General features: G+C 41.8%; 2 protein-coding genes across 3 annotated transcripts in view; both read left to right on the plus strand.

Moving 5' to 3' along the window:
* Positions 1-15,812, plus strand: part of mpped1 (metallophosphoesterase domain containing 1) — a gene marked incomplete at both ends in the record, with an annotated part of 263,390 nt that overhangs the window by 61,750 nt on the left and 185,828 nt on the right. The window lies entirely within an intron of this gene.
* The window catches only part of scube1 (signal peptide, CUB domain, EGF-like 1), a gene marked incomplete at its 5' end in the record, with an annotated part of 114,014 nt that overhangs the window by 27,172 nt on the left and 71,030 nt on the right, over positions 1-15,812 (plus strand). For both annotated transcript variants that reach the window (XM_083999783.1, XM_083999784.1), the window contains one exon: positions 11,729-11,863. In XM_083999783.1, the coding sequence (XP_083855909.1) occupies positions 11,729-11,863 (135 nt within the window). The remainder of the gene's footprint in view (positions 1-11,728; positions 11,864-15,812) is intronic.

Consider the following 15,812-nt stretch of genomic DNA (forward strand, 5'->3'; position numbering starts at 1 on the left):
GGAGACTGTGATTATCATCGTAATAGGAAATGCATGTAGCCTCCAGCTTACAACCACACCTTACATCCATGAACATTAACACCTGTTCCAGGACAATGCCACAGATGCACCAGGAGCATCCCTGCTTTGACTATGAATTGCTAGGAACATTTTCTTATCAATAGAGACTAAGACAAAGGGCAGACATGCACAAACTGTTGCACAAACAATTTCTTTGTAAGAAAGTCCTGCATTCTGTGATAAGGAGAAAATACTGAGTGTTGAAGGTGGTTAGAAATTAAGTAAATTAAAATGTTTAAATATGGCAATATATCTTTGCTCTTTAGTTTCTACTACAATAAAAATATGTAAACATGTAATCCAATATAAGGCTGAAGGCTTGAATGTGTAAATCATGTGTAGTTTAAAGTTATATTGTGAAAATTTCAATTGAAGTTCCTCTCAAAAACAGGCTGTTTTGGCTACCACTCTGACCCAGCGTTGTAATATTGCAACAATTATAAAACAAGCTCTAAATAAAATGTAGGGCATATTTTCCACAAAAACTATATATGTTCATGTTCTAGACATTGTAATAAACACAAAAAAAAATATTCAAAGCATTTTACTTACTTGAATTAGATGAATCCAGTCCAGTGAATCGAAGGGATGTTGCTCGATCAAAAAATTGGAGGTTGTGTGACTTCTTGACCTGAGGGCGGGCACTTATATACAAATTTTGGATCCAATCGCAATGTGAGAACAAACTATAGGACCCAATGATCATGTTAATATGGTTGAACCAAAAATAAAATAAAAGATTAGACGTTTTTTGGGGATAACCAAAATTGTTGTAATTCTGCAACACTGGGTCTTACAGGGTTAAGCCTGTCTGGCTCAGTTTGCCTTTCTCCAGAGAGACCCTCTGTCATCGTTTGGAGGATTTCCATGATTTGTGTTGTTTTATGCTCCTTTCCCTGTACTCTTGGGAGGGCGGTCAGGGTTGAAGAGTTCTCCTACAGATATCTGGCTGTAGTCATTACTAACATATCCAACCCATTTAGCCCCAGTGCTGCCTTACTGACTTATTGTCAGCCAGACTAATGCTTTTTCTGCTCTTTGCAAAACGTAGTTGTGCACGGGTGTGCGCAAGCAGATTTCATCCCTCAGTCGTCCCCTCTTGATTGATGAGAGCACAATGAAATCAGAAACATGAAAACCGTGTCACTTTGGAGGCTCTTATTCTTTGGTGGGATACGGTTTGGCATTTATAAGCGTTGTGCCTCATGCCTGGAACCTTTGGAGAAATTGAGTGCTATTAACGACAGCCAGCAGTGCAGAGTAGCTGTTTAGTTGTGGAAGCACTTCAGAGGAATGACTTTCAGACAGTTGAGATAAAGCAGAGTTAAAGACACTACACCATCAGAATTAAAAATGTCCTCCATGCACATACATGGCCAAAGATGTCAATGGAAGTGACTTTAAAAAAGTCCATTGATAGAAACTACAACAGTTCTGACAGCACCAGTGTTGGGCCTCAGCCAACTGAAGATGGTGAATGAGATCACATGTTCAAAGACAAAAGAGGGCCATTTGAACTGAGTTATCCAGGATCCTTTACCCCATAACTATTTGGTCATTATGTGGCCAACCAGGCCAACAAACCCAGCTGTGCCCCTTCTTCTCTCTCCTGCTCCCTCCGGCTGTAGAAACAACTGAACTCTGGCTCAAAGCAGCACTGCTGGTCCAAGGCACCTTCTTCTCTCTAGTCCTCCACACTCAATAGCAGCAAGGCGCCGAATCCCACCTGTACCTTCTCTACACTTGGGTGCACTCCTTTCCCTTGGTTTCACCAATCTGGCATTTTAAACAGTAGTCTGATACCATTTTCTCTTTCCCGATACAGATTCCAAGACTGTGAGTATTGGCCAATACTGATACCAATGTGTTATAGGGCTGTCAAAGTTAGCGCTATGTGAGTAATCTGGAAACAATAATGTGTAAAAAAAAAAAAAACCGCACAATTAATCCCGTCACATGACTAAGGTAGAACATGTCCCCATCGGGTTTGACGTCCGTCTGTTGAAATACGGTAACATCCCGTATTTAAGGATTAAATAGTGCCTCCGTTTTGAATCAATACCCGTATTTCCGTCTGGAATGCAGCATCATCTTACCTGTCCCACTCTGCCTCTGATCAGGTAAAACTCTGTCATAAGTGGTTTGATCACAGACAAGAGTGGGAAAAATCAAACTCTTGGTTTGACAGTGTCAATGCTATTCACTATCAGACTAGTTGTAAACAACAAAAGCCTGTGATTTTGTTTATGAAGGTTGAGGTGCAGTCAGATACATATTTATTTATTTAATACACTAATCAAAATGTAGTGCTGAAAAAACAACTACGATGCGTTATTTTTCACTCGTCGTCCATAAAATTGCGTAAAATTCTAATGGATTAACTGTATAAATTGCATCCTTCAACACGATATGAAAGAATAGAAGACAATACAAGTAATATTTGTATAATTAATTAGTATTTTAATTGTGATTAATCACAGAGTATTGCAATTAATAAAGTACATTTTTTGTATAATTCGTTTTTTGGTTTACTTGAATGTTGTCTTTATTAGTCTGATTTTGCTAGAGATGGTCCTTTTATCAGTCTGAGAGGCTAGATATACAGATAAATCATTAGATACTAGGGGTGTCACGATTCTCCAAATCCTCGATTCGATTTGATTTTCGATTTTAGGGTCACGATACGATTCGATTCTCGATTTTTTTTCTTTTTCTTACAGCACAGACGCCTATGCTATTTTCAGACTAGTCTAGTCTACGATCATTGGTTTTATTCATCAAATTTTGTACAGTAAATCTTATTTCAAAAGATGGGATACATATAAGTGATGCAATTTCCATAATGTATCACATTAGGCACTAATGGTCACATTTAAATAATTTCTTTACAATATAAAGGTAACATGCCCCCAAAAATCATGATCCAGGGGCCAAAATTGCCCCCAAGGTTTTGAAACAAATATATTTATATCTGTACATTATCATAATTTTATTTTCATTAATTTACCGTCGTGTCTCATTATTCTCCTGATGTCGGCTTAATGTAATGTAAACGAGATTGCGCTGATACGCGAGAGTCATGTGACAGCGGGGCAGAGCTGCAGCTGCAGCGCTGCGATGGACCTGATGATCAGGTCCTGATCAGACTGGCGGTGGCCCACAGTCAATCAGTCCCGAATCCTCCACCTTCCCCTGGAAGCCCCCGCAAATAGGCCTAATACATCGACAAAAAGTGGCAAGTTGCACCTTTTCGTCGGCTTATTATTTGCGGGTTGTTGTTTTTTTAAATCTTATAACGTCTCTCTGCAGCATGCGGCTCTCAGTGCTTGTCGGTGTTGTGTAGTTAGAGCTGTGTCTCCCCCCTGTTCCCCAGGTAGGAGGGGGACAATAGCCCACCAGGGCTGGGTGATAAAACGCTATAAATTGTGAAATAACTTTTCTTCGATAGAAATATGAGACGTGGTCGATAGTTTTCATTCATCCATGTTTTGGCAAATAGCCAATGATATTGAGAGTTCCGCTGGCCGAACCAATCATGTGGCTGGAATAGAGCCAGTCAACATGTGCATTTGTTTGGGTTGCTGCAGACGTGCACAGAGAGCGAGGGAGAGAGAGAGAGAGAGAGAGAGAGAGAGAGAGAGAATGAGTGAGTGTTGTCTCAGTGACTGACAAGACGCTTGGTGCGCAATGGGGACAACGGGCAGTTGTAACTTTGCGGGCGGGGGGGGGGGGGGGGATCGTCGATCCTCTCTTTGACTTCGATGCTCGAGATCGTGACGTAATTTCGATCGATTTCGATAAAAAATCGAAATCGTGACACCCCTATTAGATACAATAGTTAAATAATAGATATACAGATAATATATTATCTAGCCTCCCAGGCTGATAAAATAACCATCTCTAGCAAAATCAGACTAATAAAGACAAAACACAAGTAAACCAAAAACAATCTATTGAATAATGTGTTGCTGATCCAACATCAAAAGCAATCAGCCCTTAGACCAGGTAGGAGCCAAGCATGTGTGGTGGCATTTTTCTTCCTATTTGGGCCTTTACTTTTCCTTCCTCTTCTGTAGTCGGTGGAGAGCAATTGCAGCACCCGGCTCCAAAACATGCAGCTGCCTTGATCTCATGAGGTTATCGTTGCTACGTTTGCATGACATCAGAACACATCACTCAACAATCATTTCAAGAAATGAACGACTTCCTGAAATTTACAGCAGTCAGTCTGTGGAAGTAATCTGGACTGACGGGGACAGATTGATACATTATGTTATGAAGATTAAAAAATGCTTGGAGATGAACAGTTGAGTAAACAGGAAAGAGAAAGATGCTGACTAAACTCAGGGAGGAGAAGAAAGGAAGGGCTCCTGGAAAATGGAAATGGGTGGAACGCTTTTATTTCTTGGAAAGGTTTCGTGACTTCACTGTCTCTCTCTTACTCCAGTTTCTCTTTACTTTTCATGGAGACATCATTAAACATCAATGGATGGAGGGATAGAGATGAGCAAGCAGTAAACCCAGATGATTATGAGGTAGAAAAGGAGTTGAGTTGAAGTTGAGAATAAAGAATCTGTACATACTTTTTACAAAGTATGTTTGTGTCACACTTACACACACTGTGCAGTTAGGGGTTCATAGTCTTGCTCAAAGACACTTTGACATATAACTATATGGTGCTAATTCTTGTGTAATTAATTATAATGGTATAGTCTACTTGCCAGCCCATAGGGCCCCATTGTGAACCCGGAAATGTTGAGTACCCCAAAGTTTTATGTTAGAAATAGATAGTATGGGTCCCCAGTATTCAGAAACTGCCGGATGCTAACTTATATATATTGGGCAATTAGCATAATTGACATATGGCATACATTAGCATAATTTCCTATATGGGCAATATTTCAACAAAACTGACTTGGCTGATCTGGGCAATATTGGAGTGGTTTTAGGGGTTATTGATGATGCTGAATCCATTTCTGACATTTTCAAAATTCAAAATGGCTGTCTAAACCGGAAGTGACCAGATTTTAACCGCCAGTGGGCCGATTTTGATGGATTTCAAAATCTGGTCACCGGTTTAGACGGCCATTTTGGATTTTGAAAATGTCAGAAATGGATTCAGCATCATCAATAACCCCTAAAACCACTCCAATATTACCCATATAGGGAATTATGCTAATTTATGCTAATTATGTCAATTATGCTAATTGCCCAATATATATAAGTTAGCATCCGTCAGTTTCTGAATACTGGGGACCCATACTATCTATTTCTAACATAAAACTTTGGGGTACTCAACATTTCCGGGTACTCATTGTTGGCAAGTAGACTAGTAATCAGAGTAGATAATAGAAGAGTAGCAAGAGAGCAGCATCTTTTGGTAATGAATGTCGCAAGAGTATCCCCACCTCAGGGAACAACCTGGTCTTGGAGGAGAAAACTTGATGGATAGGTTTTGGATGTTGTATCTCAATTTGGACTGAGTGATGGGTCTGGACTCTGGACTGTGTCTGAAAACTCTTGACAGGCAGAGCAGCTTTTCTCCCTAAATCTGTCATGCACACACTAAAAATGGAGCTGGTTGTTTGACCTTGCCAGCACCTCCAAAAGTGACAACATACTATGACATCTTCAGATAGCTAGCCAAACTGAGAACGCCAAAAGCCGTCTTCTTTTGGAGCACAAAGGTTTAGAAATGATCTATCATTGATCTGATGTTTTTTGATTTGTCATCTTATGGATCATTTCAACTGGATAACTGTATTATTTTTGATTTATATGAGTCAGTTCATGCTTGGTTAAGTTTTTATACAGTGCAGTGAACGTTTTCACATCAAGGACCCTATGTTTATAGAAATTTGGCTTGAAGAACACTTTTTGTTTACTACAAAAATCATTCCCATAAGAGACCCATAATTAAAAATAATAATACATTCTGTCAATGTTTTACTCATTATGAATTATACTGAAAACAAAATATTCCTCTTTTGGTTGGGGACCCCAAGTAACCTTAACAATGGCCGCTGAGGGTCCCAGGACCCCACTTCCAGAACCACAATGAATGTCTCGTATGGTCTCAGTTCAAATTGCTTCCTGAAATACATCAGTCACTCCACATCTCAATAACAAAACCCATCTGTTGAAATGTATGGCTGTTGAAATGATGAAAATATTATTATTGTGGTTATTATGTGGTTCACTCTGGCACTATTAAATGTTGGAGATCAGATTTTTTTCAGAGCATGTCACTTGAATTTCCATCCCCATAAAACAAAATGCAGAAGTACATAAATAGAACAGATAGACAGGATTTTGGCAGTCTGTGGACAGCAGCGTCCCGGAGATTAGGGTGTATTCCAGGTACGATGCTTGTTACGTAGGCTCAGTCTATATTTAGTCCACTTACAACACTGCAGATTTGGGACTGCGTTCCTATGTAATGACTCATGGATACCGTACCATCAGCAGCCTCTCTCATGCTTCTTGTTTACTGTAATCACTAACGGTAGAGATAAATACTATCCTGTGATGCATAGTAACCATATAAACAGAAACAGAATGTCAGCCTATTATAAAAGTGCAGCTCAAGCCCCCTGCTCCAACCGCCTGTGTTCTCACTTCCTGTCAAAACGGACCATTGTGTTTATTAGAATGTCTCACGTTCAAGTGTCTCATCAAGCAGGAGATTTACTGTATGGGAAAGGGCTCAGTCTTCGCACACATACTTGCTCACCCAATTGACACATGCGTACACAAATTTAATGCTGGCAATGTGTGTACCTCCGCAGACTCTTGTATGATGAACGGTCCTAACATCATACATCTGTGCTGCGGCTTGAATCAGCTGCGATGAGTTCAAAGATGCTGTAAATTCAACTCATCTGTCTTCCATGACTGATAGAAATGTAGAACATGCACAAGTGTAATCACTCTGCTTTCTGACTCATAAATCATAGCTGGGAATACAGTGTCAAGCCCTGCAATGTCTGTTCGCGGAAGACATTTGTCAAAATGCGCTTTTAGGTTCAGATCCTTTGGTTTGATGGCAACAGAGGCTGCAGATCCTGAAGACTGAAGCTTAGTGCAGTTAAATCACCATCAAAGCTTCTTTTGAAAACAGCTTGTTTGTTTCTCTGTAAAAGTTCACACTCAATTTAAGGTCTCATTTTTCTCACACACTCTGGGCCTTAAACCATGCTGTGGGTTTTAATAGACCTAAAGAATGATATTCAGAAACCTCAGATCCTTGTGGTGCTCTGAACAAGCCTCAGATGACCAATTGTTGTGGAAATCGGTTTGCGTGAGCGTGCAGAAAGCCAACTCCCAGATGCACTGTGTCAACAAGTTAGTGCACTAATTGATTTAAGATTGCCTAATTGTTCTCTGATTAAAGAGCGGTGCTGCTCAGTCTCTTTCTTCCTTTTGATTTTGACTTTATTTATTTAGTTTTTGGCGTGGAAACAGCTGGGCTCAATGTGTCGCTCGGTCTGTGCCCTCTGTGAAGGTCTGGTGCAATCGCGTGAGTTTATTTTCCTTCCGATGTGTCCTTTTCATGTGACGGCTAGATCTGAGAGGTGGCTGCGCAGCAGGGAGCCGGTGACCACGGCATGTCACAGAGCGCTCTGACGTTTAACACACAGGACTTGAGAAAGACTTTGACAGGCTCACATGGAGCTATCAAATACACAGTCATCAAAGCCACTTGAAAAAGTCAGGGACACACAGCAAAGTGGAAAATCAAGGAATTCATTTTAGAAATGGATTATTGGAACACCACCAGTTATGTTATGACCATAAATATAATGTATGATGAAATGTTAAACCCTGCTAACACTTTCTATACAATACCATATACATCATAGTCAACGTCATGAGTGTTTCTACCATGGAACTGCAATAAACCAAAGTCTCAAAAAGACAAAACCTGAAGAACCAATCCTGTGGGGCAGAGAGCAAGAAATCAGCATTAGTACAACCACAAACACAGTTAGGAGCTGGCAGTGAACCAATACCTACGCTAACCGTTCTGAAAGGTCTTCTAGTTGCGGATTTTAGTCACAACAAACTCCTGAACCTCAAATATGTGTCTGAGGCTCTGATGTATGGACACTGCTGTTCCAAATGCCAGTCGAGTGCAAGTAGCGGTGGTGTAGCCTGAAGTAAGCGTAGATGTATTTATTCCGGATGCCCAGATTCAAACTTTGGAGAGGTACTTGAAACAGAATCTGAAGCAAATAGAATAGAGACCTCTGCCAAGCAGCATTCTCCTGCTGAAAATGAAGACATCCCTGAAGCACCAAAAACTTCACCTCTTTGAATGGCCACTTGAGGCTGTCTCTAATAGTAAGCCAGTTCCCATAGACTCCCATGCTGCACCCGTGCATATGTAAGGGCGTGCTGATTTGATTGACAGTTCATACACCAAGGTCTTGGCTCCATAAGTGCCGCTCCTGTTTGCCCATTTTTGGAATAGCTGCTGGTTCAGCAGAGTCGGGTACAGGCAAGATGGTGATGACAGAAATGCCCATCGTCTGTACTGAATCCCCCCTCGGCAGAGAAACGAGAAACAAATTGAAAAATTCACATACAAAGAACATTATATCAACTTGATTTGTCTAATCCTGTTTGTATTGCCTCCACTATGGCTCAGTTATATACTGTAACCCACTGAGACCTACTTTGTTTGTCAGGCTCAGGCTGGTGAAACTAAACTTGCACTTGTCTAGTCCTGCATCAGATGGAGGACTGAGGACAGTCGCTGTGTCGCTCGTCTCTCACAGCAGAGTGAAAGGATTAAGAAGGGATCACTTCACAGCCTGTGGGTAACCCCTCTACGGTTTGTCAAACGCATCCTGGGTGGGTCTAAACAAAGTTTAACACAAGTTTACACAAGCAATCAAACAAAACAGAGAAGCTCAGTTGAAACTTGCAAAAGAACCACATTGCTTTTTATTCAGAAATGTTGGCAGAGATCATTTTGACTTGGAGATGGCTGCATATCTTTCTCTCCCTCACCCTCCAGCCTGACAATTAAATGTGTCAGTCATGTTAATGACATCAGTTAAAACATGACATTCGCCCGTAATAGTGTTAGAAGGTTTTCTTCCTTTCTTCTTTTTTTGACTCTTGTTTATTTGCTGATCAAAGGAAGGGAATTGTTTTTAATATAACCTGATTTATAATAGGGCGAGGCAAAATAAGCTAAGCTTCAGCCTACCCCTTTTCGGTCTATATGTCTATTGTACACTTATTGTTTACTTTGATTTGCATATCTTCCGTGTTGTTACTTTAAAAAAAAATGTTTTAGACCTTGTTTAGCTCATATATTTATGTTGAGCTGTAATTTCTATTGTACAAAGATTTGCCCTGTCAGGAACGAAATAAACTAAACTAAACTCTAAAAAAGAAAAGAAAAGGCTTGATAGAGTTCAGTGAGGACCTTGTGACTTCTGCTGCACTAATAGACCAGTATGTTTCACAAATTCACAATAAGAAGCTATTTTCCTTTTGTTCCAGAGCAGGGTTGCGAGCCAGGGGACATAAACGCATGGCCTTAGTGTAAGAGCTGTGTAATTAGTGTTGTTGAAATGGTGGTAGAGGGTGGTACGGGGGAACACTTCAGCAAATGAAGGGATGCAGTTGTTTGGCAGAAGCTGAAATGGCTCTAAACAACAACCTCCACCTCCACAGCTGTGGTGTCCGTGGTGCTCCTATCATCCACTCTCTTTCTGTCCTCTGGGTGATGTCCTCCTGTCAATTCATGTATGAGCTGAGATGACGAGGGTAGGGAGAACAGTTTGACAAAATGAATGTATCTTTGTAGCTTGGTCTCTAGTGGACACATGTATCTGTATTACTGGCTATTACTGGAGTGTGAGGCAAGCAGGAAAGGATTGAGCAGATGAACTGACCCTAGATTAAAAGCACAGACTGGCCTGTGCCCTGTCTGCTGCCCGTACCACCAGGGATAACCTGATGTTCATTCCAGTGGAGAAGTGTCAAGAGCTCACAAGGCAGATGGACAGGAAGAGACAGTTTGTCTGTTATGTGTTGATGATCGGTGGAAAAAAAGGCTACATGGTAGAGGGAGACAAGTGGAAGCTGAAACAGACAAAGAGTGGGTGCCAAAGGGATCATCATGTCAGCCACGGGCATTAGGTTCTCAGGTTGTTCATCCATCTACCCATTCTTGTGAACACGATCTCAGTAACGGCTTTAGGGAACTTTTCAAAGTCAACACAAAACACAAACAAATAAGGATGAACTGGTCAGATTTTGATGGTCAAATGTGCAAGGTCAAGGCTTCAGTGTCTCCACAGCTCTAGTAAACTATAAAACTACTTATGTTTTGATCTTGTTGTTGAACCAGAGCCACGAGCTGCTCAGAGCTACGCTAAGGAAGCTAATGGAATTCATGCAAAACCGCTGATGTGTGTTCCCATCGGAGGCAGCTTTTAGGCAAGCAGTCTCTGCATTTATGAATGAATGAATGTTTATTTCGATCACAGCATCAAAATTTCAACAAAACAAATTCAAGGTAGTAACAAGTACTATATAGCTGGTCGAAAAGGGTTGCGGCTGAAGCAAAGCTTATAGCTGCCGCACCCTCGTTTCTCATTTCATTATAAAAACCATAAGCAGTCTGATCGGAATGGCGCATATGCATACACACATACACACACCTCGAACCTCGAAAACAATTTTGTCTGGTAACATTCTGTTATTATCTCATAGCGTGGTGAATGTGCAGGTCACAACTTGTCCACCAGAGCGTTTTGGAGTTGTTGGATTGTGTGAAACCAAGAAATCCCATTAGCCTCCGTAGCGTAGCTCTGAGCAGCTCGCGGCTCTGCTCTGCCGTTCTAAAAATAGCTTGCACCGACTATTTAAGGTAACAACCCTATACTACTCCTAACACTATAGGGATTACGGCAATGGGCCAATTTGCCAAAATGTTGAACTATCCCTTTAAAGCAGATACATTAGAGCTAAGTTGGTTCATGTCCAGTGTGATGAAAGCAACATGTCAGCTGACATCAGCCGTGTGCCTCCCTGACTGTCTTTTCCTTCTCTCCTAACAGCAGTGTGTCTGTGTTTGTGTAACCTGTCTGCTAGGTCAACCTCATAGCCTCCTCACTAAACACAATGCAAAGTCGTCCTGGTCAGGCACAGGGTTTACACACACACACGCACACAGCAGAGCAGAGCGACTCTGTTTGATCCCTGTTAAAGTCAGTCAAAGGTGTCACATATTTCCAGTTCACTACAGTCCTGTCAGAATGCCCGATTGGAAATGAACTGGCCTTTTAGTGGCACAGTGGGGCCTATAAATGCACCAGCACACCAGTACGGGCACATAACCAACCGCCAGCACCAACTCTTGACCCCTGTTACCAGCCTGTGCCAGGTGTTTGATTTGGTCACCTGTGGTGCCAGGATCAGCCGCCTGTTAGGACGCCCTGTCTGGCCTGTGTGTGTGTGTGTGTGTGTGTGTGTGTGTGTCCTCCTGACATTCCTGACTTAGGTGCCACTGCCATCCCACCTGATGTTTCCCGGCACATGAACTGTCGCTGACCAACTGTGTTTGTTTATGAAGTCTAATGGTCTGCTGTTTGAGCGTGCTGTCATGGCTGACCTTTTCTCTGTCTCTATCTCTCCATCCAAACAGATGTGGATGAATGTCAGGACAACAACGGCGGATGCCAGCAAGTGTGTGTCAACACCATGGGGAGCTACGAGTGTCAGTGCACAGAGGGCTTCTTCCTCAGCGACAACCAGCACACCTGCATCCACCGCTCTGACGGTAAGACTGGCACACACAGACGGTGACGTGAGAGAATGTGAGCTGGTTGTTTCCACTTGATGAAAATCAATCAGTGCAGAGGAGCAAAGAGAACACAGAGTTGAACTTAAGGGTTATATAAAGCAGCTTGATGCGTGTTGCTCAACATTTAACAAAACAAAGGGATTATGTTGTCTTCAATGTTACACTTTGCAAGAATGACTTGAGAATGTTGCATTAGTTTATTCAGGTGGGGTGAATTCCCTGTCTTTGACTGAGTGTGTCAGAATGTCGGGGTCAAGTTGAAGGTTGTTTGGAGTCTCTCTGTAGCTGTTTGTGTGTCTTCTGTAGCTTTCAGCATCTCAATGGAGTTGTTTTTAGTTACGTGGTCAGCTCGTGTTTCTTTGCAGTGCTTTTGCGTCAGACAAGATGTTTTGCTTTTTCTCATAGTTGCGTTGTCTTCTCACCCTCTGTATCTCTTTGTAGTACTTGTCTCTTTAGCCATTGTATGCATTTTTGTTGTTTTGCATTACTTTCTCCTCATTTTGTGATTTCTTATGCATTTCTTAGTTGATTTGTGTTTCTTTTTAGCCACGTTGTGCCTCTAATTATTTCAAATCTCATTTTAGTTTGTGTGTTTTGTTGTTGTTTTGGGTCTCTTTGTGGTGAGATTGTGTGTCTTGGTATCTGTTTTATGTTTCTTGGTTGTCATTTTGTGTCTGTTTGTTGTCAGCTTCCATCCCACTGCAGTTGTTTGTGTCTCTGTGGCTGTTCTGCATTTCTTTGTGGCCAGTTTGTGTGTCTTGTAGTGCTTTTGTTTTGATAGTTGCTTTACATTTCTTTGTAGTCATATTGTATCTCTTTGTAGTCACTGTGCGTCTCGTTGCACCTCATTGTAATCCTTTAGCCTCATGTTGGAGTTGTTTTGCCCACTTTTTAGTATTTATTTGTGTTATATTGTGACTGTTGTGGTTTTAGCTCTCAGGTTTGTCCCATTCCTCAATCCTTTCCTCAGATTTGGATTTGATCTAAAACATTCCAGACACGACACTCGTGTTTTGCCCATAGTGAAACAAACACTTGACAAAGACAAGTTACTGATGATAAGTCATTTCCCTTTATACAAATAAGTGTCTTCCCTTTGCAACAGCAGCCTGAGGAAGACACTGCTGCTGTCGGCATTTTTATTCCCTTTTGTGGGCTTTTATTAGGCCATATTAGAGTAAAATGTCCAAACATAATACAGGAATGTTAATTATATCCTTTGCTCTGTGCGACGGTGCCTGTAGTAAGCCCAGCAGCTTCCTTGTGTCTAAGTAATTTCCCCTGTCTGTGACCTGTGTGTAGCTGTCAGACAGATGTGGGATTTGAGGGTGCTGACATCAGGTCTGTGCCTTGGTCTGTTGCCCTCTACACCCACACTAATAGACACTGGGTGCGATGTTTGGCATCCAAAAGCCGGTCGGATTTCTTTCAGTCTTTTGACCCCACTATCCCGGCGTCCCTGACCCATTACTCCTGTCACGTTTAATTTATGGGCTCGACAAGGGTTTCGCTGAGGGAGCTGTGATTCTGAGGTGAGGAGGCGTTGCTTCCTCCTTCCCACCACACACACTTTCTCTTAAGCACAATACACGCATGCATACAACTGTGAATGGAGACAGTGTGGCAGTCAAGTTCAAAGACATGAGAGGACAGTCATTTGTCATCTTTGTAACGGCACAAAACGGAGACGCAGGAGGAATGTGGTGAAGGGTGAAGACTGAGGGGGCAGGAGAAGGATCAAATAGAGGAGGAGGTGGCGCCCGAGTGACCTCCCCTCTGTCCCCTCCCTCTTCACCCTGGGCACTCACAGTTCTGGTGCGGTCAGTGCGAAGGCGTGTTAGGAGCCAGTGTCAGGATGTTAGAGGATTCTCTGTGGAGATGCTCCGAGAAAGAGGGGAAGGAGACACAGAAATAGACGTGTGTTTGCTCTCTGGAAACCCAGAAACCAGCACATGAATACATCTCCCTTTTCCTCTCTCTCTCTTCTGCTTTCCTTCAAAACTGTTTTCTACTAGTTTTGCCCCAGCTCACAATGATGGAAACACACTGAAACAAACCAAGAAACACTATTTATGTGGAAAAGTAAATGGGAAGTCAAATGGAAAAGGTTTCATGGTCTGATTTCCCATTTTCAACCATAAAAGATCACATTTCCTTACCCTTTAAAAAAGGCCAAAACTTTAATCAAACTGTTTTTTTTATTTTTTTATCATGAGCAAAGCTCTCCGTGTTTTCCTCCATGTTGTAAATATTTTCCAGATCAAAGCTGTTACTGTGTCACGGTGTAATTCCTGCTCCTGTCAGAGGGATGTTCACGGTAAACAAGCAGTGAAGATGCTTGTGGTATATTGCTGTTCCCCAGCCTTCAACCACCACCACACGGCCCTCCACCCCATCCACAAATCCTCAATCAGACACTTGTGTCCTCTTCCCTGTCCCGGACAGGAATAGCAGCAGCATCTCAGCGACCCACAGGAATCTCTTTGCACACTTTTTTTTTCCATCCTCCACACCGTAGCTCACTTTGCTCCTGTTTTCAGCCTGTCTCTTCTTTATATCATCTGTTTCTCTGTGACTAAATATCTTCCAGACTTTCCCTGGAAGTGTGTAGGTGTCTTTTATTCATTTATTTCATTTATTATTAACAGTAGAAACTTCAGATCCAGTGTTGGAAGTTTACCAAGTGCATTTACTCACATATTGTGGTGAAGTACAATTTTGAGACACCAACTCACACTTTACTTGAGTAGTTACTTTTCAGGCTAGGATTGTAAAAAGTCAGATTATATACTGTAGGAACCTTGAATTTATTTTTTTCTCCACCCACTTAATCACTTAGACTGCTTCAATGTATTTAACGAACCACTGAACTGGGGTTCGAACCCTCGGCTTATCGGCTAGGAGCCGCTGGATCGCTGATTTATATAATGTTGTGAAAACCAACTCCAATGTCAGCAGCTACAAGAATGAAACCTTTACTTGCAAGTAAAGGTTTATAACATTTTTATATTGGTATGTTTACAGCAATACATGATCTTTTAAATGACCTTGTCATGCTTCTCCCACAGCTGATCAGATCATCTCATGTAGGTGAACCTATGACAGACAGGGTCATTAAAATGAATTGATGTTCAGTTAAAATTCAGAGGTCCAGTCAGACAAAATTTCCTCAAAACTCTGTAACATTAGTTTCTCTCAACCATTTTTATAATAAACAGCATTAATAATTAATTAATTAATTAATTAACTAAACTCCTCATCTTCTCTCTTCCTACTTTCTGTAATATTTCTTCAACCCACACTCTCTCATTGTTTCTCAGTGTACATTTCACTGTGATTGGGTGAGTCCAGCCATCCGACCGGTTCAGTTTAGTCTAGAAGAAGCTGCCCCGGTTGCCCCGGTTGCCCCAACATGGCCCCGACGTTTTCTGAAGTTTTATTTGTATTTGCACTTTTGTTGACCCACGCATCTTTAATGTTGACTTGTCGCTCTTTGCCTTGCCAGAATGTAACGGTGTGTAATGCTGCTGCTCAGACGACGATGACAGTCTCGTTAAGTCATTACAGCCTCATGACCACTGATACTCTAAACCAGAGGAGCTGTCTCATTGTAGATATACAGAAGTGTCTTTACTCAGCTCCTGCTCTGCCACCTCAGAGTGTACAGTGCTTTGAGTGTGTATATTGAGTGTGTGTGTGTGTGTGTGTGTACTGTTTCACCTGGATTTTCTCTCCAGAATATAAAATATACCACGCCCACAACCAGACTCAAGCCATCTTTCCTATAGTGTGTTGACCTCATCAATGTCCTCTCCAACAACCCGTGGAGAGCCTTTATGCAGCGGAGCCTTTAATTAGCTGGCATATGATGACGATGTGTTACACCAGTCTGCTGAAAACATTTAGCAGGAAATAGGCTCGTCCT

Source organism: Trachurus trachurus (genome assembly GCF_905171665.1).
Source record: "Trachurus trachurus genome assembly, chromosome: 23".
Lineage (NCBI taxonomy): Eukaryota > Metazoa > Chordata > Actinopteri > Carangiformes > Carangidae > Trachurus > Trachurus trachurus.